At 36.9% G+C, this 25,291-nt stretch overlaps 2 protein-coding genes and 1 long non-coding RNA gene across 8 annotated transcripts; 1 reads left to right on the top strand and 2 right to left on the bottom strand.

Annotated features, from left to right (window-relative positions):
• Positions 1 to 2,950: 2,950 nt before the first annotated feature.
• Positions 2,951 to 9,410, bottom strand: LOC117426585 (kinetochore protein Spc25-like). Its single transcript, XM_059033712.1, has 7 exons — positions 8,962 to 9,410; positions 7,871 to 8,031; positions 7,589 to 7,654; positions 7,346 to 7,492; positions 6,692 to 6,796; positions 6,166 to 6,264; positions 2,951 to 3,368 (listed from the first exon to the last, which is right to left on the bottom strand). The coding sequence occupies exons 2-7, from the start codon at positions 8,025 to 8,027 to the stop codon at positions 3,247 to 3,249; spliced, it is 696 nt and encodes a 231-aa protein (XP_058889695.1). The 5' UTR covers positions 8,028 to 8,031; positions 8,962 to 9,410; the 3' UTR covers positions 2,951 to 3,246.
• A 1,628-nt stretch (positions 9,411 to 11,038) lies between these two features.
• Positions 11,039 to 14,118, bottom strand: LOC131739474 (uncharacterized). Of its 6 annotated transcripts, none has more exons than XR_009330564.1 (6): positions 14,048 to 14,118; positions 13,644 to 13,699; positions 13,098 to 13,165; positions 12,421 to 12,582; positions 11,876 to 12,056; positions 11,039 to 11,355 (listed from the first exon to the last, which is right to left on the bottom strand). It is a non-coding gene; the product is annotated as an uncharacterized LOC131739474 (long non-coding RNA). The 6 variants fall into 6 exon arrangements; XR_009330565.1 differs by having other exon boundaries at positions 11,866 to 12,056; positions 14,011 to 14,102; XR_009330562.1 differs by having other exon boundaries at positions 14,011 to 14,101.
• Positions 14,119 to 21,197: 7,079 nt separating this feature from the next.
• LOC117426761 (glucose-6-phosphatase 2-like) lies at positions 21,198 to 25,256 on the top strand. The gene is made up of 5 exons (XM_034044709.3): positions 21,198 to 21,476; positions 21,686 to 21,795; positions 21,980 to 22,091; positions 22,400 to 22,515; positions 23,154 to 25,256. Exons 1-5 carry the CDS (start codon positions 21,256 to 21,258, stop codon positions 23,663 to 23,665), a joined length of 1,071 nt encoding a protein of 356 aa, XP_033900600.2. The 5' UTR covers positions 21,198 to 21,255; the 3' UTR covers positions 23,666 to 25,256.
• Positions 25,257 to 25,291: the final 35 nt, after the last annotated feature.

Here is a 25,291-nt window from a genome sequence, read left to right as displayed (position 1 = left end):
AAGTACTTTCAGGTTCATTTTGTTAGTTTTGTACAGTTTGAATTCAAGTGGTTTAGGGTATTTTTTCACAGCTGCACTATGTGGCAGGTAACAATGCTTCCCTATAAATAAACTGTTGGATTGTCTTCTTGTATGAAAAATGGGATCATGGAAAAGTTTTCTATTTATTTTGTAGAAACCTTAAAGGGTACATAAGGACCTTTTTATTTTATTGTATTACATGTTCCCATGTGTTGCTACAATGTTTACGTAAGGGGTGTATATTGTTTTAATTTTTTTTTTTTACATTTTGACCACTTTTTTAACTTTTAAATTGCATTCCCTGCCTCGATGGCTTCCCATGTACCCGCATGGATCTCTCAGAACTACATTAAAATGGTACGAGCTGCATTTTAAAAATCCTATAAAATCGGTGTAAGAAGAACAATAACTGGCATACGTACGTACACACACACATTATTCACTCCCCTGCAAAGTTTTCACATTTTGTTGGCACCTGAGCGTACTCCTCAACGCTTTCAAATTAGATTTTACATGTAGAATCTACACAAACTACTCCACATTGATAAAGTTAAAAAAAAATGCATATAGAATATAAATAAGATTTACAGGGAAAAACAGATTAATCTCAGTTGCATAAGTATTCAGCCCCTTTGCTACTGCAGCCCTAAATCAGCTCAGGTGCAAATGATTTGTAAACAAAATTAGTGAAATGGTTTCAGCCTGTGTGTACTCAAAGTGGTTTAACTTGTAGATAATTTCCCTCGGGTATATAAAGACTTTCAAGCTGCAACTCACATAGAACAAAGCAACCATGATGACCAAGGAGCTTTCCAAAACAAGTCGGGGATAAAGTGGTAGAGAGACACAGAGCAGGAGAAGGGAACAAGAACATTTCAAAGGTGCTGATTATCCCACTCAGCACAGTGAAGTCCATCACGAAGATGTGGAAGATGCATCATACCACCCAGACACTACCCCATATCAGGTCGCCCTCCCAAACTGAAAAGCCAGGCAAGCAAGAAACTGGTTTGGGATGTCACTCTGAAGCCAACAATGACCTTGAGAGATCTGCAAAGTGTCTGCGTCTGAGATGGGAGTCAGTGTTTACGCATCAACAATAAGCCGGTCCCTACACAAAGCTGGCCTGTATGGACGGATGGCAAGAAAGAGGCCATTACTCAAAAAGCCTCATCTTAAAGCACGTATGGGGTTTGCGAAAAAGCATACAGTTGATACTGCAGACATGTTGAAAAAGGTTTTGTAGTCAGACGAGACAAAAATTGAACTTTTCAGTCTACATTCCAAGCGTTACGTCTGGCGCAAGCCCAACACTGCACATCACCCACTCAGCACCATCCCAACTGTCAAGCATGGTGGTGACAGCATCATGTTAGATATATTAATAGTTCTTCAGATTCAACTATATTTCTGATTTCATAATAGCAATCAGGCAAGAGAGCTTAAATTTCAAGGCCCTCTTTTGAAAGGTACCTAGCAAAACAGAACTGTTTTAGACAAACTCAGCTTTCCAGATGTTTTCGCCATACTAGTTTGTTACACTGTGCCATGTGTATTCTGAACCTTTTATTATTTAAAATGTATTATTTTACATAAACATTTAAAAAGCAGTACTAATTAGAACACACATACTATGTTGTTTCATTACAATCTTTAGTACAGCTCCAATGGATAGTATACTCACTTGATTTTTAGTTTAATGATTTACCAAATGTGACATCTATTATTGGTTTACAATTCGTTGTAATCTTTGCTGCATTTAAAATAGGGGTGTGCAAGAGCTGCAAATGAGCAGGGCTATCCAGAAGTAGTCAGATCAATTGTTTTGGTCCTGCTCACTTTCAATGTGAACATGTCCATTTCCACTCCTCCAGTTTAAAAATAACTTAAATCAACCTGCACTGATAAATAGCTATGAATAGAAATACAGCTGTAAATAAGATGTATATTTCTTTTTTCCTGAGGTTAAATATCTTGAATATATAAATTCATAATAAAAAAAAAACTTACACTTAACTCACAGCATTTGTAAATATAATGATGGCTGAAACATGTGATATTGGTAGATCAAGTCAAATGTGCAGTATAAAGATAAAACAAATCATTATTTACTAGCTAACAGTATCATAGCCAGAGGAGTGTTATGATCTACATCCAGTACATTTTCATTAAGCAACATGCTGTAGATCCAATAATTTATCACTTTCGTTCAAACACCATAACTATACACTAATTTAATACAAGTACTATAATACCTTTAAACTTTGTCTGAAGTAACCACAACAGTATATTTGTTAAAATACAGAACTAAGAAAATGTGTGTATATTGATTAATGCAATATTTAATTAAAAAAAAAAACACCATGAAATTAATATTGCCTGTTTTGTTACGCCACTGTTTTTGAAATACAACATAACAAAGTACAGTATACCATTTTAAATACATAGTTTTACATCTTATAGTTGTTGTTTTAAATTGTTAGTTATTCTCATCTTTTCATTTCAAGACAATAAAACATGCTAACATCACACATGGCTCTTGTCAGTGTCACATTAACATTGCAGGCCTGTGAAAATAGCACCTCACACAACACAACCCAATTTTTGGTACTGTATGACATTTTCATATACAACACTAAAAACTATGTTTTAGTTAATAGTGGGGTTGTCTTTTTACTTAGTGCTGAAAAAAATGTTTAAAACACACAAAATATGCATCAAAACAAAATATGCAAAACAGAAAAAAAATTAAACATACACTAGAACATTTTATAAAACATTTGCTTTGGTTTATATATTTGTTTCACAAAGTGTCTTGTTTTCTAGTATCTAGCATTGGACAGCACTATAACTTAATGGAAAATCTGAAAAAAACAAAAGTATGGCTATAATGGCTAAGTCTACTTTGTTTTATTAAAAAAATGACACGCATGGTTAAAGTGTTTAATCAATTAAACATAGAATTACAGCCATAGTCATTACAATATTTAAAAAGAGGCAACTCTTGGGTTAATAATAGCAAACATCTTTGTACAAAACTACTTACACATATTTTGAAGACTTCATACTGGAGAGGATAAGGAGCCTGAATTGTAAATTACATCTTCCTTGTAGCTACTGTACTTTGTCATTCTCAGGGGAGTTAACATTAATCAAACTGATGACAAATCTTACAGGGTTCTCGGATCAAGCTCTATCAAACTTACCACTGCTGGCAAGAAAGGTTTACAGATTTAAAGCAGCAAATTCTTTTCTGACGTTGGCAAGAAATGCAGAAAAATTGTTAGTTTCTCGTACTTTTTTCTCAAGCTGTGGCATGCACTCCAACGGCGGATCACACGAGATTACTGGAGGAGGAAAAGAAAAGATGTCTTATAAAAAGGAATGGCAATGCTAAGCTGTATTTATTAGTATTAATATAAATGTATCAGATTAACTAGTGTTGTGCCTGTCGCAATAGAGTCAGTAGTCTAGGGTGAAATGTACTAAGCATGCGCAATGCTGTTAGCGACTTTTTAGGGAATGCTTTGTGGCAGTGGTTTTTCTTTGTGGGTAAGCCTTGGATGAATATGTAATTATGGGCGTTCCTGCATAAATTCACAAAAAGGGGGTAGAGAGTTCAAATGAGGGTTCTCAAATATTATAATGCAATGTACTAAAGCTGCAGACAATTGCGACACTTACAATTGCATCAACTTGTTAAGAACTTTTGAAAACATGTTTTAAAAAGTCGCAATTGTTGCTGGCATTTCCCAGTCCGCTTTTTCTCGTGCGTGGCCAGTTGTGCTCAATGCATTTTTGAGGCAAACACTCAAGTACCTAATTTTCATTAAAGTTGGGGTGTACTTACAAGTTTCATTTATCTACACATCCTACCCCACAACTTCCAAGTGAAAAAAAAATCTAGAAATTTGTAGAAAATGAATTAAAAATAAAAACTGAAATAGCTTGGTTGGATAAGTGTCCACCCCCCTTGTAATAGCAACCCTAAATTAGCTCAGGTGCAACCAATCGCCTTCAAAATCACACACCAAGTTAAGTGGCCTCCACCTGTGTTAAATTGTAGTGATTCACATGATTTCAGGATAAATTCAGCAGTTCCTGTAGGTTCCCTCTGCTGGGTAGTATATTTCAAAGCAAAGACTCAACCATGAGCACCAAGACATTTTCAAAAGAACTCCGGGACAAAGCTGTTGAAAGGCACAGATCAGGGGTTGAGTATAAAAAAATATCAAAGGCCTTGAATATCCCTTGGAGCACGGTCAAGATGATTATTAAGAAGTGGAAGGTGTATGGCACCACTAAGACCCTGCCTAGATCAGGCCGTCCCTCCAAACTGGATGACCGAGCAAGAAGGAGACTGATCAGAGAGGCTTCCAAGAGGCCAATGGCAACTTTGCCAAAGTTACAGGCTTTTATGGCCAAGACTGGTCAAAGTGTGCATGTGACAACAATATCCCAAGCACTCCACAAATCTGGCCTGTATGGTAGGGTGGCAAGAAGGAAGCCATTACTCAAGAAAGCCCACCTTGAATCCCGTTTGAAGTATGCAAAAAAACACTCAGGAGATTCTGTAGCCATGTGGCAAAAAGTTTTGTGGTCTGATGAAACTAAAATGGAAATTTTTGGCCTAAATGCAAAGCGTTATGTTTGGCGCAAACCCAACACAGCGCATCACCCAAAGAACACCATCCCTACTGTGAAGCATGGTGGTGGCAGCATCATGTTATGGGGACGTTTCTCAACGGCAGGGACTGGGACACTTGTCAGGACAGAAGGGAAAATGAATGGAAAACCTGCTGCCCTCTGCAAGAAAGCTGAAATTGAGACGGAAGTTCACCTTTCAGCATGAACGACCCAAAGCACACAGCCAAAGCTACACTGGAGTGGCTAAGGAACAAAAAGGTAAATGTCCTTGAGTGGCCCAGTCAGAGCCCCAACCTAAATCCAATTGAAAATTTGTGGCATGACTTGAAGATTGCTGTCCATCAACGCTCCCCAAGGAACTTGACAGAGCTTGAACAGTTTTGTAAAGAAGAATGGTCAGATATTGCCAAATCTAGGTCTGCAAACTTGGGAGAGACCTATCCCAACAGACTCACAGCTGTAATTGCTGCCAAAGGTGCTTCCACCAAGTATTAACTCAGGGGGATGGAGACTTATCCAATTATGATCTTTCAGTTTTGTATTTTTAATATATAATTTTTTTCTCAATAAAAACTTTTTCCCCCTTAACAGAGTATAGTGTGTAGATAAGTGGGAAAAAATCCTCATTTAAATGCATGAAACTCTGAGGCACTGACACAACAAAATGTGAAAAAAGTTCAAGGGGGTGTAGACTTTCTATAGGCACTGTATGTATGTATGTATATATATATATATATATATATATATATATATGGCCCTTTGAGCTAAAATTATATATATATATATATATATATATCAGTATTAAAATAGGTTCAATGAAGACGGAACAGAATGCATTGTAAAGATGACCTTTACATTTAACAAACAATGTTATTTTGATTCTTGCACCCTTGCATGTATAGAAGGTATCCTTCAGGCACCCTCTGCTGCAGCAAACTACAACTCAACTGAACAGTGTCGCAGGACTCTCGCAGTGTATAATGCTAGAGATCTCGCCAAGACGACGCAACAAATATTTAGAATTAGTATATTGTGGCTCTTTTCATTAACATATTTTCTCTTAGTACATACGACAAAATGTATACTTTGCAAACTGTCGCAAGAAAAATGCAAATTGCGGTATGTTTGCGCTGCGACTGGCCCATCTTAGTACATCTACCCCTAAGTGTTATATTTAGTACTCACTTGGGTGATAAGTATTGCCGTAAGTATGAACTCAATAGAACAACCACTGCTAGGAACATTTATTAGTTATAACTTTATACACCAATAGTGTATTAAGTTTTTTTTTTTTAATTACTGTATAGTATGTTTTTCTGTTAGTACTGCAACAAAATAATTGATGTTGGTAGGAAAAACTGTAGGAGGTGGTAAAATGGCTTGCAGTTAAAATGCAATACGATTGGTAAGACCATCACTGTATTAAACCCTTCAAAACACCAGCTCGTTTTCTATTAACGGAATTCTGTGCATACTTTTTAAACAATCACTGTGTACCTGTATATTCGCCTTCTGCATTTAGCCATAGGATGAAAGTATATGGACACTCAAGATCTTTATGGTTGATGTTTCTGAATACAAACTGCAGTTGTTCAGCTGTGAAATGAAATGTAAATAGTTAAACATGAACTACTATGAAGCAGCAGAATCACTGAATGAGTACAAACATCATAAAAATGCAAGAGCCATTTACTCTCAAGAAGCAATTGCTGAAGTATAATGATTGTTGAAGTATAATGATTGCTGAAGTATAAAGCTGCATAGCTGATTTATAAACAACTTTGAAAATACTATTCAAAACATTACAACTTCAATGCAGTAATTCCACAGAAATGTAATTTAAAAAACATCATTGCATCTAGAATTACCAGTATCTAGAGGAGCCCAATACAGGTTTAGTTTATTTTTTTTTTTAATCTAGAGAATACAAAATATGTATCAACACCACAACATTGAATTTATTCATATTCTTTGTCTTGGGTTTTTCAAAGTTTTTTTTAGAAACACAAGAGACTACGCTTGCCTTGTGGTTTACGTATTTCCAGCCTTAGTCTGCTCTCAAATGTTTCTGCAGACTTCTGAAGTGTCTTCAATCTGTCTTTGTTTGCCTTGTTTTGAGCAATCATCACTTGAAGTACAAAAAGAAAAGGACTCAAGTTAATAAAAAAAATGTAAGAGTCAGATTAATAGAATGCTCAATTTTACAAAAATGGGGTATGTGTGGATTTTTTTTATTTTCGAACATTGGTGTTCTATTCACAGGCAAATAATGCACTGTGATTGGTCGATTTCTGATGCGATTTACAATACCAATTTTTAAACTGGAAGGCCAACAGTGTATGTTTAATACAGTCCATTGCACTGATAAATTATGGACCAATTGTGAGCTGACCAGAAATCCTATTTTATTAAAAACGTATCAATATTTCGGGACACTGAAACTTAACACTAAAGTGTGTCTAAGTTGTTACTAGTTTTGCAACATTAACAGTACATATTTGGAGATGTATTTTGAAACTCTGTTTACAGTAGAGTTGTGTTCATTAAATGCAGCTTATCTTTTTAGCCACCCATTTGCACCTCTAAATTTTGGATTGGCCTATGGTAAAACAAAAAAATAAAAAAAAAATTAAAAAGTACAGTCTAGTGGAATTTCTCGTAACACCAGAATACATACAATCCTTCTTTCTGGCCTGCTCCTCTCTAAGCTGCTGAATGCTTGCGATCAGGTCATCTTTTTGTTTTTCCTTATCCTGCATATCCAAGAGAATTCTTGACATCTCATTCATTTTCTCTTTAACAAGGACACTCTGATGTTCGATATCTGGAACAGTAAAAACATTTACACACTCGCTCACTGCTTGCTACTTTTCAAAGCAACACAAATCTTCCCCCAGAAGGAAAAAAATAAGAATTTTACCATTTCTGCAAGTTTGAAAATTCTCAAACAATAATTCATCTTCTTTGTATTTTTTAGAACATGTATCTACGAAAAGAGAGAAATAAAGGGAATTCAGTAATAACAAAAGAAAACAACAACAGAAAAAGTTTATGGGTGCATTCCGTCTGCCTCTTCTGGAAAGTGGCAGTCGGCTTCGTCATCATCTCGTTGCCTCTTGCAGCCCTCTGCTGGCAGAGGAAAAGGAACACACCCTAATATATGTTAATAAAAATATAGGTGGTGCAGAAAAGTTAACCATACCCGTATAACTTTTTATAGCATCTTTATGTGCCTGTTTTCGCTCTGTTATCTCTGTGGTGTACGTCTCCTCGATACACTGATTCAGCAGCTTACTCCGCACCTGTTTAAGAGTCTTCTCAAGCTGGCCAGGAACACTCGAGTGAGTGATGCAAGCCATGGAGCTGCAAACAAGAAAACAGAACTGAGAAATGTCTTTAAAAGAATGATGATACTTCTAGCATTAAGCAATGCTTGTATCACAGTGTACCACACAGGATTGTATTTGTGTCCCGTTGAATTTAGCTTGTGTTGGGTGCATCCTGAAGCTTGTGGATGCTGGACACGCCAACTAGCAACTAACTTACTTATTAACTGTGTCAAACAGTGGTTTGGTGACTGAATTGTTTCGTTACTTCAGCGTACTGTAAGAAAGTTAAAATATAAAAGTTTTATTTAGTCCATCAAAAACAGCCTTTGTAAATAGGAGCGTTTCCTGTAACAAAACATGATGTTTTACTTCTGTACTTAACCTTTTCCATTGAATTGATAAATTATAATGACATTATTACTTATCACAAATGAGTGGGTTTTTTTTTAAGAACATACAACATTTATTATACGTCAAGAATATAAATCTAGTTTTTGTCTAAAATGTGTATTTAAATGGCATCATATCCGACCATTGTCGTCAGAAGTAGAATTTACTACATAAGAGATGGTATTCGACTGATCAGAACATAAAACAACAGTCTATCGACATGCTACTTGACTCGGGTATCTATTGCAAAACAACAGCTGAAAATGGGTTAGTTACTTAACTTGAATACTAACGATAAATTATAACCGTGAGCTACATATCTGATTGAACACATTGGGGGTCTTTATATTCAGCACTAGTTTGGACATATTGTAAATAGTTTGATCTAAAAGTTCGGACCTCTTTAATGTATTTAGCAAAAATTATAGCTATTCAATACGTAAATCTATAAACTCGTGGATAAATATTGTACATGTTGTCATATGAGTGTCATACGTTCTATCAAAAGATGATCTATACAAACAAATTATTAACTCCATCCGCCTTATTTACGTTATCCATTTACTGTACTTACCAATCAAGGTTTCTTGTCCTGGTGCTACTTAAAATAACTTTACCTAGAATACCAACAGAAAAATATGTATTTAATCCCCGCGCCAAATCGAGTCCCAGCAAACCAGACACCGGAAAATGGGTATTGCGTTTTTCAAATTTGAAAGCAGTCACAAATGAAAAACAACTGCCTTTTTATTATTTCCATCCAGTTTAGTTTTCAATTACTAGAATGAATTTGTTTTTAATTATTTTAGTTTAATATTATTATTATATATGCAGTTAGGATATACTTTTATGCCAGTTATTACTCTTATTTTTAAAAAACTACTCGCCACAATGGTACAGTCCAAGTTAGTTCCCATAGTGCAGTGCAGCAGTGTGTTGCCTTCTTCCTGCCATGCCACAGAGCCATGGTCATGCACAGAGTGCTAGAAACTGATCTATTGCGTTTCCTATTGCGACGCCTTGTGGTGGTAAAAGGCGTCAATCATTCGAGCCGATAAGGGGTGTCAAATTCAAATTACTGTATTAAAGGTACCAGTGTATATTCCATTAAATGTAACATGGATGGTCTATGAACAGTGTTGGACTGGAGCCTTTGTGCTGAAACTGACAGGCGGCACCGTGAACTGAAATTGACTTGACTGTTTTGGGGGGAATTAATACTTTTTTTTTTTTTAATAAAGAATGTTATCACATAATATTTACGTGTTGATTCAGTTAAAACATTTCTAAACTAAGTGAAAATTAGCATAATAACAGCTGACCTTGCTTTATTTTTCTTCCAAAACTGCCTCCCTCATCGATCCTGCGTTCTAGCAAGATCTCTCGATTTGCTGAAAATAATTGTGAAAGCTTATAATATAGCTAAAGTTATTTAATATCATATCAGTGTTTAATAAGACGCTGCACACCCATTTTCACTAGGTTATAATATAAAGCCTTCTGTTCTTTATTATATTGCATACATTTTACCATGTTATTTTTTATTTGTGATCAGCTATTTTGTCAAATTTGTATGTTTTTTATTATTAAATAATACACCGATAATCAAAAGCAGGAAGGATTCCTTTTGTGGACGACATATCTTTGTATTCCGGTTTTAAATAATCATTGTCTAATCCTAACATTTTTAAAAACATTATACCAGACATGTAGTGTATTTAACAAATTGACTGCACTGATACTGTAAATGTGAAAGAATCCCCACTGGGGGCCTTATAGGTCCCAGACCCATTGCCATAGGAAAATGAGCACCATTGGTCCACATTGTGTAGCCTTATAGAGTCCACTCACTATGTTCTGTAGGAGTCTAACCCTGAATGTATCTGTGCCCCGAGCATTACGAGATATTAATAGTTATACGGATCAACAAGAATAATCTGTTGGAAAAGCTTATGTAAGGTAAAAAAAGGAAGCATTATTTGATGGGGAGAGGGCGGGATTTCCAAAATGTCACATTGTCAAAGTTGTTTTGATTTTCTTCTTCTCCATGGCATAAATCAGTTGGATTTTAGAGCATTTTTACTATACTAGGGAATGCACTTACTTTGTGATTACAACCACTTATTTTTAGAAATACCATTTTAACAATCAGGTGATTTATTCAATCCAGGGTGATGCCACAGTGCTGTAACTTATTTATTTATTTTTAAATGTGGGGGTAAAGGTTGATCTAATCATTCCCTAAGTCTTGGTTCTGGAACTATATTCAGCAACTATTTTACATTACAATAAATAATTTCTTCACATTCATAAGCATAAATTATTATTGTATATGCACATTATTTCTTCAAATACCCCTTTTTAATAACATTGTTTTCTATTTTTTAGGCTTTTTATACTATATATTTTCCTTTAAGAAACTACATCTTGCAAACCAGTGGTCCAGTTTCTGGGGAATTATGAAACTACAGCAATATTGCAGTCATTTTGCCAGCCATAGAAGACAAACTGAATTGGTGGAGTAACTCAGGACTTTGAGTGGTGCAATACATTCCTGACAATATGTAGCACAGATGGGAGTCTTATTTTAAGAGGTGGTTCACCGTATTTGACGTTTCTTGTTAGTCACCAACAATGATTTGTACACTAAATGTTTTTGTATCTTTATTTTTACAATTAACACCAACACACAGAATTGCTGAATAAAAAAAACATTTACATTGGTTTCCAAATAAGGGCAGAACACATTTTAAATGTCTCTAGGTATCAAAATGTAAAATAGTCATACAGCATTTTATTTTTACATAAAAACAGTTCTATGGTGTCCCCCTCAAGCAGATAAAACTAAGCACATAAACAAGTTTCCACTTCAGAAGTTATAAACATTACTGTGCTATTTGAATATTCTGGTCAGCCATTCTGCAGTCGATTCTTAAACACTGCTTCTTGCTTTTAGCTGCTGCAGGCACTGTAAAGATAATACAATTATTTAAAATGCAGTTTTTCAATTATGTTTAATAAAAATCCTGCAAATACAACATTACATAAATATAATGTAAACACAAATCTAGTTCAAAGGGGAAATAGAAACAATATATATAAATCATGCCTTAAATTAGCTGCATAAAAACTGCTTTTCATGTCCTTGGTATTTTCCCAGTAAACATGTATGAATGTTGACCATCATAAACTGCTTAAGCAGAAAAGGCTATGAAAATCAATATTCACTTCACTATACCTCCAGTTCTTACGCACTTGTAAACCAGACAATACAAGCACGCCTTTGTGGGAGGATCTACGCAGCATACAGAGTTTAAAGCAACATACTAACCAGAGGCAAATTGTTGGATAATTCTACAGAAATATACAAACAAACAAATACACAAATGACAAGGTTGAACTCAAACATTATCATAAACCATTTAGGAAGTTCTGAGTGTTTTCCTTTCAGCTGATTGCAAATGGTACAAAAAACTACCTGTCGTCACCTTTCTAGCAACAGTAGTTTACATTCCTAGTCGTGGAATCATCCTGGTCCAGGGTTTGCCAGGCCCTATGTGATCAGTCCTGCCACAGTGAGTATCCAGTATCCTGTGATAAATCTGCATTCCCAGATGACAGCTCTACATGTTCCATGGATTTAGGTCCAGATTTGACAGCTCATTGTGCCTATGGACAAATTGCACATTATATAACATTCCAATATGGTGACAGTAAGCCAATATTAGATCTCATTTATGTACACCTTTGTGCCAAGTAAAAAAATCTACAAACCTAAATTTTCCTTGGAAGAAATGTGTAGGAATGCTGACTAGCAACTGCATTCTGCAGAAATGTATTTAAAATCAACATTCACTTCACTATACCTCCAGTTCTTACGCACTTGTAAACCAAACAATACAAGCACGCCTTTGTAGGAGGATATAAACATTCTTTAAGAAATAAGCAGGAACACGAGAGACCCAACTAACATCCCAAGCAAATTAACCAGATACAATAATGCAGAATTTTAAGTAAACGGGAGGTTAATCACCAGCTAAACATGTATGAATCGCAATTAAGGTTATTCAAAAACATCTTCCTCCTTTTAGCAGTGAACTTCGTTTGGTTGAGGAGCCAACAGCATCCCATCCAATGTATCTCTCTTCACAGGTATTGCACAAATCTTCATAATGCAAATGTCCTCCCTTAAAGGCTGACAAACAAACAGGGAAATTAAGTAATATTATTGCACTGCAGTCAAATAATTCAATTTATATAACTTTATATTTTGTACTGCATTACATACTAACTGTTCATCATTACACCAACACTTCCATGGTATTCAAAAAATATGAAAGCAGGCCTTGTGGGAGGATGTAAATAGCACATATTAACACCACCACCATGAACACAGTATAATCACCCTTACCATTTCACAACTGTTGCGAAAATAATGCTACTTCATATAATATGCGAGATTAATTTCTTAATAAATGCATTCAAATTAACAAAATTACATTTCCTCATAACGTCAATGTCAGGGCAGCAGAGGACTCCACTTGCTTCTTTTTAACCACAGTCCATGTGTGGCTATAGCTAAAGACAAGACATCTGGAACTTGTTTTCAAATTTAAACCTCAGTATATTTAAAAAAACAAAAACAAAAAAAACCCTTACATGTTGAGAAATCTCATTGATCAGAATCACGGACAGTCATTAATAACTTACCATTATGACAGTCACGTACCGAGATAAGGCCGAATCACCCACAACAATCCTTCAAGAAAACCATCGTTCTACACGAGAATCAACAACATGGTATTAAAAAAAAAAATTAAAAAGACACATAATTGGGATTAACGATATTCCATTGGCAGTACCGTATTTTATTAGTATTGGGCGCCGATTCTGATACGATGATGGGTGCATTCCTCTACAGGCAGTAGGCCCTATGCTCCTTTGGCTTTCATACAGTTTGATTATTTGTTTGAGTTAGTGATAGGCAAACAGAAACAACCTACGTTTCAGCAACCTCCAGTTCTACTAACAATGAGATTGGCATCTGCCAAAAGGGCTATTAGTTATTAAAAAATATATATATAATTGGCATACCCGAACATCATGCTTGTTGTGACTAGTAGTCTCGTCATAGCTGCGACTGTGTGCATAGAAGCACCCAGTTGTATGGAGACTCGTTAAAATGTTATTAATACTATACAGCATATGTTTTCCAATCACAATCACTCACCATACTTCAATTTTTTTGGTACTAACCTGGACCGATGAGTATGTCCTGGCAGGTATACACGTTGCATGTTCTGTAGACCAATCTGTAAAATAATTAAATACGCAAATAAATAAAAAGTACATGCTGATTATCATACAATGACATTACAGTGAGGCCATGCTTTACCCACTAACCTGAAAGTAAAAAGCAAGAAAGCCACGTGCACTACATTTAACAAGCCGGCGTAATGCACCTAAAAACTGTATTTTTCTTTCACTGTCTTGCTGCACCTAAACTTATAAAACATTTAATTGCACGACGCGACATTAAAGTTGCCAACTATATTAACTGTTAGACACCCATAGAATTGTCCCCTTTAAAACACACAATCGACATCTACAATTCTTACCTCACCTTTTATGTTTACTCAGAAGAGAAAAATAAAGAATACCTTTGAAAAAACGAACGTCAAAAATGTAAACGTCAGCTTCTGGCTCAAGAGGGTTTCAGAGAACAATTTTGTAACCTGCACTACAGAGAGGGGCCTCTGGTGGCGGAAAAATATACCAAACTGTAGGAAAACACTGTACAGAATTATTTAAATAATTAGAAGCAAAACGTATGATATCCGTCAATGTCTACAGGGATAATTTAGAATTAAAATACGATTTTCTAAATCCTATAATATTAACTGCAGTGTACTTGTAAACGATTGCATTTTTAGACGGCACTAATATATGGTTCAGGCAGTGGGGCCATCTTCACAATGTTGCAAGTATTAATTCCACTGCAGGTGACCAAAAGAGCATCACTGATAAATATGATAATCTCAGAATCAAGCAGGAAGAATGTCTGTATCGTTAAAGGATTGTGTAAATAAAAACTCTTTAAGAAATTACTGAAAGGGCAGATGAGAATCTGTTTCAATATTAAGCTGTTTATCTTAGGGTCCCAGATATTTCAAAGTTAATTTAAACAAGAAAGATTTTAAACATTTCAGAATAGACTATCAAAATCAATTTGCAGTAATGTAATTCATATTATTTAAGTACTGGGAATTCTGGGAATTAAAGACAATATTTCACATGAGTTTGCACATGTCAGAAAATGGTGAGAAGCTGTGTTCAGTCAACTCTGGGCTGTTATCATTCCTTAAAAAGTTAAGGGATATTATGAAGTCTGTATGGTAATTACAGTACAATAAATCCAATCTAGAAATGTATGGTTTATTTTATGTCTAGGCGGACAAACAGTTTTTTTAATTATTTTTTTTATTCCCGCCAATATTTACTTTTATTGCCAAAAAAACACAGCAAGCAACAAATGTGCAAAGTCAGCCAGTCAGTTCTCACCTCCAGCAGGTTCAAAGTTAAATAAAGATGCTCTTTATGTCACAGGATGTTCATTTAGAACTGACTGAGCAAGCAGTTCATTATCAGAAGCTGCACGTCTGCTGCTAAAGATAGAACACTCAGTGGCTTGAGTAAACTAACAGATAACTGCTTGAGATAAAAAGCTGTAACCAGCTCATTTAATATATACTGGCCAATTAATTTCATGCATTGGCTGTTCTCTGAATAATTTGATTCAACTCAGATACTCTACGCTATCATCAATAGAAAACATGAATAATATTTTACATGTGTTTTGTAAAAGAAAACACAATTTAGGGGAACATACTGTTCTTGACTTTCAGTGCCTCACATAATAAACAAAAACAATCAGCAGCTCAAACTGGATGCTTCAGATTTCTATATTTAAACAAGCAACAGTCTTTTCATAAACATATTTTTTAACACTAACTAGATGCAAACAGTGCCAACAGAGTACTTCATGATACCTGATGTCTGATGTTCTAGCGATTTCATTGCATTCGGCATGGCTATTTAAAGCAGAACAGTTCTGGCTGAGTAAACTGTAATGGATATTTCTGCATGTGCACGTAGAGAACATGCTCCTCAGGTTGTGGGATGAGGAATGGTGTTTGCACATAAACCAGCATGAGCAGCTCACTGGCCATAATATGATTCATTGGAGGCATTGCTCTATAAATATCAGGAAGCCTCCATCTAAATGTAACACACTTCTGAAGGATAAAAATACTTTTCAAATGCATTTTTTTTCACATCCACTTACATTGAAGTGCTTTTCTTAAGAAGATGTACGGCTGCTTTGAAATCAGTACTGATGAAGTCCAAGATTACTTTACTCTCCATGTGATTAGCATCTCAATAGGATTCTATGATTGTTAAGGATTATCTGCCCTGTTGGTACTGCTAGAAGAAAAAGGTGTTCTTTTGTAATATTTTTCTATTGTATATGTTGCTTTGCTTTATCTGTGTATTTCCTTAAACTCAATATAAAGGCAAGCTTGTGAAAGTTACTGATAAGGATACATTCCTTATTTGGGTATATGGAGGTTGTTGGTGTCTGGTACACTTCTGCTGTAATCTCCTGTAGTAATGCAGGGTGATTAGAAAGTAAGTTTACCACATCAACACACCATCCAAGGATTATGTTGAGCCTGTAGTTGCTATCGAGGGCACTCAACTTTTTGCTACCTTGGAAGCTTACTTTCCAACACTGCTAACGTTGACATTGAGATCACACAGCGCATTGCCAAGGCAAGCTCCTCCTTCGGCAGACTTCGTCACCGACTGTGGAATGAGAGAGGGGTGAGACTGACCACAAAGATCACGGTGTACCAGGCGGTGGTACTGCCCACACTGCTGTATGGATGTGAAGAACGGATGCTTTACCACAGACACCTCAAGCAACTGGAGCAGTTTCACCAGCACTCCCTGAGATCCATCAGCAAAATTCAATCGCAAGACAAAATTTCCAATAGAGAAGTCCTTAAAAGGTGTCAAATCACAAGCGACCGACCTGCTTGGATTGTGTTTTGCTGTTTGCACTCAGAAGGAAGAAACTAGCGATTTTGGTAATTAATATTGAATGCTTGTTGCTGATGTAACTACATTATCTGGTTGAAGGAATTAATTTTCTAAAGTGTTCAGTGCTGTGGTTGATTGATGTGAATTTAGATAGCCGTTCTAAGCACCAGCCGTCCAAGGGCCACACGTCCAAGGGCAGTCTGAGCTGTGGCAGTCTAAGGGCCACATGTCCAAGGGCAGTCTGAGCTGTGGCAGTCTAAGGGCCACACGTCCAAGGGCAGTCTGAGCTGTGGCAGTCTAAGGGCCACACGTCCAAGGGCAGTTTGAGCTGTGGCAGTATAAGGGCCATAGGACCAAGGGCAGTCTGAGCTGTGGCAGTATAAGGGCCACAGGACCAAGGGCAGTCTGAGCTGTGGCAATCAGAGCGAGGACAGGTATAGCGAGGATCTTTTCGAAATCTCTCCCAGCGGCTACTAGAGGCCTCATTCCAACTCTTAACATTAGCTGTATTTAAGTAACATTAGAAAGGTGGTGTTGTTTTAATTAGGCGATCTACTGTTTGTGATTAGTACCAGGTGAGTGTGGTTCAATTGAATAGAGGTTGATTTGCAATTTGATTGGTTTCCAATCTACCATGCTTTTTCCCTCCTCCTCAGCCAAGAACCTCAGAGTAACCCTGGACCCCTGCCTCTCCTATTCCCAGCACATCTGCACTCTAGCACGCACCTGCCGTTTCCTCCTGAACAACATCCGACCCTTCCTCACCAACTACTCCACGCAACTCCTCGTCCAGGCCCTGGTACTCTCCCGCCTAGACTACTGCAACTCCCTCCTGGTCGGCCTCCCTGCATCCTCCACCCGTCCGCTCCAGCTCATTCAGAACTCAGCTGCTCGCCTGGTGTTCTCTCTGCCTCGCTTCTCCCACGCTACTTCACTGCTCTGCTCACTCCACTGGCTCCCGATCACCGCTCACATCCAGTTCAAGACTCTTGTACTCGCCTACCGATGCCTTGACCAGACTGCACCCAGCTACCCCTAGACCCTCATCTCTCCCTACACCCCCACCCGACCTCTCTGCTCCGCTTGCACCAGAAGACTGGCTGTACCTCCTCTATGCTCCCCTGCCTCCAGAGCCCGCTCCTTCTCCAGCCTCACCCCACAGTGGTGGAACAACCTTCCTATGGATGTCAGGACTGCGCAGTCCCTGACCACCTTCCGGCGCCTCCTCAAGACACACCTCTTCAGACAACACCTGTAAAACTCAACTCTTCCCTTCTGGACTATATATCACTCTGCCTTTAATGCACTTTAACTTGCACTTATCTGCTCCCTATTTTACTGTATTTAATCCTGCACTTAACCCAATCTGTAGTATTTTGTATTTCACTTGCACTCGTATCTAACCCTGATGTAACTATCAACACTGTTGAACTGCCCTGAGAACAAATCATACTGTGTTTTGTATTTACTCTTATTAGGACTGAAGTCGTTGTATTTTGTATCTTGCTCTTAATTGTACTGTAATTCTTGATATGTATTTTTTGTATACAACTGTAAGTCGCCCTGGGTAAGAGCGTCTGCTAAGAAATAAATAATAAATAATAATGGTGCTCAGTGGCCAGATTCGGTGGGTTGGACATGTCAAAAGAATGGAGGACACCAGAATACCTAAAGCTGTGCTATACAGTCAATTGAGAAAACGGACAAAGATCACAGGGATGGCCATGCTTAAGATACAAGGACATCCTTAAACAACATCTTAAGGCCTGTAACATTGATACCAACATGACCCTGGACAGGGACAGCTGGAGGCAGCATTGTCACTTATTATTATTATTATTATTTATTTCTTAGCAGACGCCCTTATCCAGGGCGACTTACAATCGCAAGCAAATACATTCAAGTGTTACAATATAAGTCATACAATAAGAACAAGAAATACAATAATTCTCAAGTGTGACAAACCACAATTCAATAATACAGCAGATAATAGTGAAAGTTACATCAGGATATGATTAAGTAGTGATAGTTACATCAGGATATGATTAAGTACAAAATACTACAGATTAAACACTTGGGAGATTACAATATTCTGAGGTACAGGATTAAATGCAGTAAAATAGGGGGCAGATAAGAGCAAAATAAAGCATATTTAAATGAAGGGTGATAGTGTCCCAGGATACAACAGAGGAGTTCTACAGGTGCCGTTTGAAGAGGTGAGTCTTAAGGAGGCGCCGGAATGTGGTCAGGGACTGGGCAGTCCTGACATCTGTAGGAAGGTCGTTCCACCACTGCGGAGCAAGGGTGGAGAAGGAGCGGGCTCGGGAGGCAGGGGAGCGTAGCGGAGGTAGAGCCAGTCTTCTAGTGCAGGCGGAGCGGAGAGGTCGAGTGGGGGTGTAGGGAGAGATGAGGGTCTGGAGGTAGCTGGGTGCAGTCTGATCTGACTTAGCCATCCCAAACCTTGAAATTAAACGAGCAAACACAAGGAAGGAAAAGAGTGAAAGGAGAAAGGCCATTTCAGTAATTCCAGTAGTTTCAACTGCAGCACCTGTGGCCGCATCTGCAGATCAAGGATTGGCCTTATTTCTACACAAACAAATTTAGGCACTGTTGTCAAGAGTTGCTGACAAAACTCATACGTCGTCATCGATGGGAGACACCATCATCAAACTTACTTTCTTATTAGCTGGGTGTGTGTCAAATGCATGAATTGTGAGGATGTTTATATTAAGGACTAAGAGGATACCTAAGCTGCAATAAAGAAAAGTTACAAAAGACAGAATTGTTGAAGAATGATGAAACCACAGGTTAGGTATAAAAAGGCTTGTTTAAAGATTCATGTTGGACCAGAGGAATGAAGACAGCACACTCTGTTATCTCTGAAATTCATAAGCTTCCGCATAAAATGCCTTTTTCGTGTATGCATGCTGATTTTGATGTTTAATAAAGTATTAGTATTAAACTGACTAATTGTTTTATTGATTGAGTTAAATCCGCAATATTAAGTCTCACACCAGTAGAGTACACCAACACTACCAATCTGACACTATTGGGTTAAATTAAAACAATTATAAACATGGTTTCATAATAGGAATGTTTTAAATTTGCATTTAGCATATGTTTCCATCTGTACCTTGAAACCAGTCTGTAAAATTGAATATCATCTTATTTCAGTATCAAACTGGGGCTGCTGCCAGCTCCATCAGCAGTCTATAATCTATGTTTTGTATAATTGTCATTTATGTATTAATTCACCTACTGCTAATATAGCAATATTTTCCTGTTGTTAAAATGAATTTACCATTTTTTTCATTTGCTGTTAAAAGCCAGCTTTAAGTGACCTTTTTATTGGACTTTCTACATCAGAGTGACTGGGCCAGAGACAATTCTCTCAGTACATTTTTGAAACGCATGCTGTCAAAGTGCCAGTTCAAAATAGGTTGATATCATTCTACTGGAAATTAATGGGATCCATCTCAAATCACTTTCAAATCCCAGTGGCAGATGGAATCAAGGCGTAATGCAGTGCTAAAAAACAAAAAAATATATTTTGCCCTGGTGACAGAGACAGAATGATTCTTGGTGGTAAATCTCCCTCCCGACCTGTGAGGGCGCTGTGTAAAGGGAACAGAGTGCCCTGGACTGGATGGCCAGACAATTAGAAAGGGGGAGGAGCTACGGTACACTAAATCATTGACCCGGAAGGGAAATGATGTGGCAGCCGCGGATTGGAGGAGCAGTTGCAATTGTTAACCAAGGGGTCATGATTGACGGTATATAAGGGGACGTAGCGAGGTGATCTTTTCCTTTTGTTATGGTTAACGCTAAACCGGAAGAAGGCCTGTATTGTAATCGTGAGTGTTTTGTTTGTTTTGTCGTGTCTAAAAACTGTTTGTTTGTTGTTCTTAGACGGCTAACATGATCCGGAGCTGTCGCTTAAGGCCATCACCAAACCCAGACAACACTGCACTTGTGTCATGATTAACTGTAGTTGCACCACGAGCACTATAGCACTCACTGTGGACTTGTGATCGTGTTTGTGTTACGTGTCGGTGTTTAAATATTGGGACTATTATTTCTGTTCCAACCTGTGGATTAAACAGAGCAATACGCAAACAATTGTGTATTGTCTGTTCTCATTATTGTTTACTGTTTTGTCATCAGACTTTGGATTATAAAAATAAACCTCCATTTCACCAGTACTTTTGTGTCTGTCATTGTCTTGAGCACTGCATCACCCCTACACCTGCGCAGTGCAACCACTTTGCCACAGCGCTGCATAACATTTGTTTATTACTTCTAAGTAATTTCAGTGTTGAGGACAGTTATTTGATTAATGGCACTGGCTGTCTGAGATTGGTGCTGAGATAGTAAAAGTCAGCAAGACATCAAATGGCTAATGTTTAACTAATAAAATAAATAAATTGGGAACATTTTATGCAAACATAATCTAAAGATAAATAAAAGCTGTTGCACAAGGCTTGGTGCGTGCTTCAGAATTTTTTTCCTCTTGATTTAATGCATGTCAGCAGATGCCTTTTATGGTTTTAAAAAAAACCCCACTTGAACAGTCAAGAATCACTGCACAAGGACAGGTTCATGCGCACGTCCAGAGAAGCTTTGGTCAGTCCCACTGCTTGTAATGAACTAGAGATGCTCACCCAGCACCAGTATAAAAGGAAGAGCACTGAATGGGCAGGGGTTCAACATCTCGTATGCATGATGCTAATATCTGCCAGGACTTTTCACCAAATCAGAAGACAATATGATCGATTTAATTCACAGTAATGGAGTGCTTGTCATCCACCATTTACAGAAAAACTACAGGGATTACCATGACTTCCTGAACTTCATGTCCTCTGTTGGAGATCCACGGAACATCCTTTCAGTTTATTTTCCTCTCTGGTTCCAGCTCAGCCAAATTGTTGGTACAAAAATGATATGGGTGGCAGTGATTGGGGACTGGTTCAACCTCATTTTTAAATGGTAAGCAATGTCAGTGTTATATGCAGCCTTATAAATGTAGTTATAGACAAAATCAATGGTTACAATAGTGCCATTCTGCTGCTTTTTAAGGTTCTCTGGTGTATATCATTAAGGGGAACTTGATGACTCAAATGATCTACTACATATTTATACCATTTCTAATTATGTCTGTTGTCTGCCTCCTTTAAATTTCCCCTTCATGTTTTCAGGATTTTATTTGGTCATCGCCCTTACTGGTGGGTGCAAGAAGCTCTGTTGTATCAGAACAATTCACTTCCACAGCTTGAACAGTTCCCTATTACCTGTGAAACAGGCCCAGGTAAGATTTATCCTTGTAGTAGTTAAGACCACAGGGAATTTGAAATCAAGATCATCAACATCAAATCGAGCTTATATTAGTGGCAGATGTTAAAGTGACTGATGCTAAAGAAGACAATTCATTAAACAGACTATTAGAGTGTGGGAGAACTGAAACTAGTTTTTTTTTTAATATCTTATTTCAGGTAGTCCCTCTGGCCACGCTATGGGGTCTTCATGTGTCTGGTATGTGATGGTTACCTCGGCACTCAGCTTCACAAGAGCACACAGGGATAACTCTCAAAACAAACTACACCGGTAAGAACAGTTCAAATCTTGCATACTGTATTTACTTCCAATGTATTTTGCTAAACTACTGGTTGTAGAAATAAAAAAACAGTACGCATTCACTATTAGATAATTAAAATGTATTTGAATTTTCATGTGTAGGTAACATATAATATTTATTCACAATGTGAAGGTAGTGAGAGAGAGGACAGTCAATTTAAATGAACAAAATGCATTGCCAGGATGATAAAAAGAAAATCAGTTTGTTTCTTTTCTAATATTATTGATGTGCCCTGATTTTATTCTCACTCGTTCATTCTTTATTTTCACCCATTCAGGCTCACCTGGTCAGTTCTCTGGACGGCTTTTTGGGTCATTCAGGTCAGCGTGTGCGTCTCCAGAGTGTTCATTGCCACACACTTCCCTCATCAGGTGGTCCTCGGGGTATTTGCAGGTACCAATAGGAATTTAGCTTGTGGAGCAATTAAAGCATATTACTTTTAACAAAATGATTCGTACATGTAACCTTTTTGGAATCACAAGGAGAGTTTAGTGAATGTGAGGTGGTGTATAGAACACTGTACTTAATATTTGTACCTAAAATGTACAGCGTGCTATTATCTTCTCTGATAAAAAATTGTGTTACAAATAATATGGTACATTCTATGTACATTTCTATGTATTCAATTGTTTTTACTTCCAAATCTAGAAATGAAACATGTTTAACTAAAATTAATCTTTATGACTGCTTATAAGATTATTTATTCATTTTTGTCTATTGATATGTTTTCATTAAATTAATCTATAATACTATACTTTTGTTATTATTATTATTATTATTATTATTATTATTATTATTATTATTATCATTATTAGTAGTAGTAGTAGTAGTAGTAGTCGTAGTAGTAGTAGTATACTTTTAAGCTATAATACTTATAGCCTGTTACAATATTTGAAGCAAATAGTGCCAGTTTCAGGCAGTCTAACAGTATTTTTTTTTTTTTAATCACTGTACATGCAATATAAGGTGTATGTTGGTTTGAAAGTGAAATGTTATAATGGCAGTAATCTGTATTTTATTTTTTTTTAAAGGCATGCTGGTTGCAGAAGCATTTGAACATATCCCTGCAATTCAGACTGCAAGTTTAAAAGTATATATTACAACAAATCTATTTTTGTTTTTCTTTGCACTTGGCTTCTACCTTGTCCTTAAAATGATTGATATTGACCTTCTGTGGTCAGTTCCAAAAGCGAAAAAGTGGTGTGCTAATCCAGAGTGGATCCACTTTGATACTACCCCTTTCGCAGGACTGGTCAGAAATTTAGGAGCCCTCTTTGGACTAGGCCTAGCCATCAACTCCCAGATGTTCCTTCAAAGCTGTAGAGGCAAGAATGGGTATAAGATCAGTTTTAAACTGATGTGCATAGCCACTACACTAACCACTTTACAGTTGTATGATTTCATAAAGATCCCCACACATACAGAGCTTCTTTTTTATGTTCTGTCTTTTTGTAAAAGTGCAGTGGTTCCACTCACTGTAGTTGCACTTATTCCATATTGCATCCATCTGTTAATGGGGTGCAGTGATAAGAAACTAGACTAGACCAGCACAGTCCTCGATAAAATCTATTATGTACTGCAGGTACGTAACATTATTCTACTTTGCATCTGAAATTGGACCACATGTGCAATCACAATGGAAATCAGGCCAAATGACTTAAAGTGACATAAAATAGATCTTTTAGCAACTAAAATGTTTGTATATATATAAAAAAAACTACTGTGGCCATTTAATTGTTTGGATAACGAAATGTCCTTCCTTCTAGTGAGGTCAACACATTTCAGGGGTGTCATCGTTTTAAAAATAGTTGGTGCTAAGGTTATTTATTGAACCTCACCCTAGAAAGGCAAAAGTACTAGTCACACGAGTTACCACCTAAATGAATAATACAGTACAGTAAAACTTCCAAAAATGTAAATGGTACAATTTTTTGGGGGGGGGGATTTTTGTTACTGTATGTAAGAAATAACCTACATAACATAGCTGGTTCATATATATAAAGAAATTAATATTTGTAAACTCATAGTAGTACTGTCTGCACAGGATATCACCCTTATCATGTGTAATAAGAAATGTAAAGAAATTAACACAAATACAAACATGTAACTGCTTTGTATTGTGTAAATGTTTAGGTGAGTGAGACTGAGGTGAGCTGGAGGGGGTGGTGTGTGTTTTTCCTTGTAACAGAAGAATGCTTGAACTAAATTAAACAATGAGGCTTCTTAAAAAAAGAAAGAAGCAAAACATTCAATGAATAAATATGTTTTCTTCTGGCTCAAGATTATAACGATTATTGTCCAGATTTGCACTCTTGCAGTTCGGTTGAATGTGCTTATAAAGATCAAAATAAAAATCTCTGAGATTACAATTTTGTGTAATGTAACAATAACCCTTTTTGCAAGTCTAGTTTACTTGTATCAAAGAGTAGTAAAGCATTAAAAATCACGTATGACAAATCATCCAATCACTGTTGTCTAAATTCCAGGTTGACAAATCCAGTGTTCCATACACAGATGGCACCCTGTTCATTTAACATCCATCACTCACATGTTGTGATTTATAAGAAGTTCATGAATAGAGTATTGGAGGTTTATTGTTATACAAGACATCATTTTCCACAGTTGAACAGCCATCTCAGCTTCACTGTCCTCTTGCCCAAACTGCATATAGAATAAGAGACACCGTACACAGTGTATTAACTTGTATACAAAGGCCTGGACTTGTATGGTAAAGCATGGGGATTAAAATTATGGCAAAAGTACTGTGCAAATTTATTGTGGCAAATATATCAATATGGCTTATCTAATAACTATGGCTTTCTTGAAAGTATATGACTACACAAGCATGGTTTCCCCTTGTAAATATAGAACAAAAAATTCATTTAAGAGAGGGCTCTCAAAGGACTGCATAAGTGTGCTCTCCCCCTTTCCACATTGTGACAGACAACTACTTCAACACGAAAGGTGCTATGTTGTAAAAATACATGTTCTTAATGTACTGCTGCCCATTTATATATCTGTAAAATGCTATTATAATCATTATGTAGTATATTCAGTTTGTAGCACCTCAGCAATAAAAAAAAAAGTGTTTTCCTTTAAAATCTGTTTCAGACTGTTTATTAGACCTTGCTGGAATCTCATGCTAACATGAAATTAATAAACTTTAATG

The sequence above is a fragment of the Acipenser ruthenus genome, chromosome 11 (assembly GCF_902713425.1).
Source record: "Acipenser ruthenus chromosome 11, fAciRut3.2 maternal haplotype, whole genome shotgun sequence".
In the NCBI taxonomy this organism is placed as follows: Eukaryota; Metazoa; Chordata; class Actinopteri; order Acipenseriformes; family Acipenseridae; genus Acipenser; species Acipenser ruthenus.
This window is presented reverse-complemented; position numbering and strand designations above follow the sequence as displayed.

What these genes read in the sequence shown, in the direction of transcription:
- LOC117426585 (XM_059033712.1), bottom strand. Translation starts at nt 8,027, where the DNA reads ATGGCTTGCATCACTCACTCGAGTGTTCCTGGCCAGCTTGAGAAGACT. An exon ending in TGCTATAAAAAGTTATACGG is followed by an intron (nt 7,655 to 7,870) that starts GTATGGTTAACT and finishes CTCTTTTCGTAG; the next exon opens with ATACATGTTCTAAAAAATAC. An exon ending in TTTTCAAACTTGCAGAAATG is followed by an intron (nt 7,493 to 7,588) that starts GTAAAATTCTTA and finishes TTACTGTTCCAG; the next exon opens with ATATCGAACATCAGAGTGTC.
- LOC117426761 (XM_034044709.3), top strand. Translation starts at nt 21,256, where the DNA reads ATGATCGATTTAATTCACAGTAATGGAGTGCTTGTCATCCACCATTTA. An exon ending in TACCTGTGAAACAGGCCCAG is followed by an intron (nt 21,796 to 21,979) that starts GTAAGATTTATC and finishes ATCTTATTTCAG; the next exon opens with GTAGTCCCTCTGGCCACGCT. An exon ending in TCTCAAAACAAACTACACCG is followed by an intron (nt 22,092 to 22,399) that starts GTAAGAACAGTT and finishes TCACCCATTCAG; the next exon opens with GCTCACCTGGTCAGTTCTCT.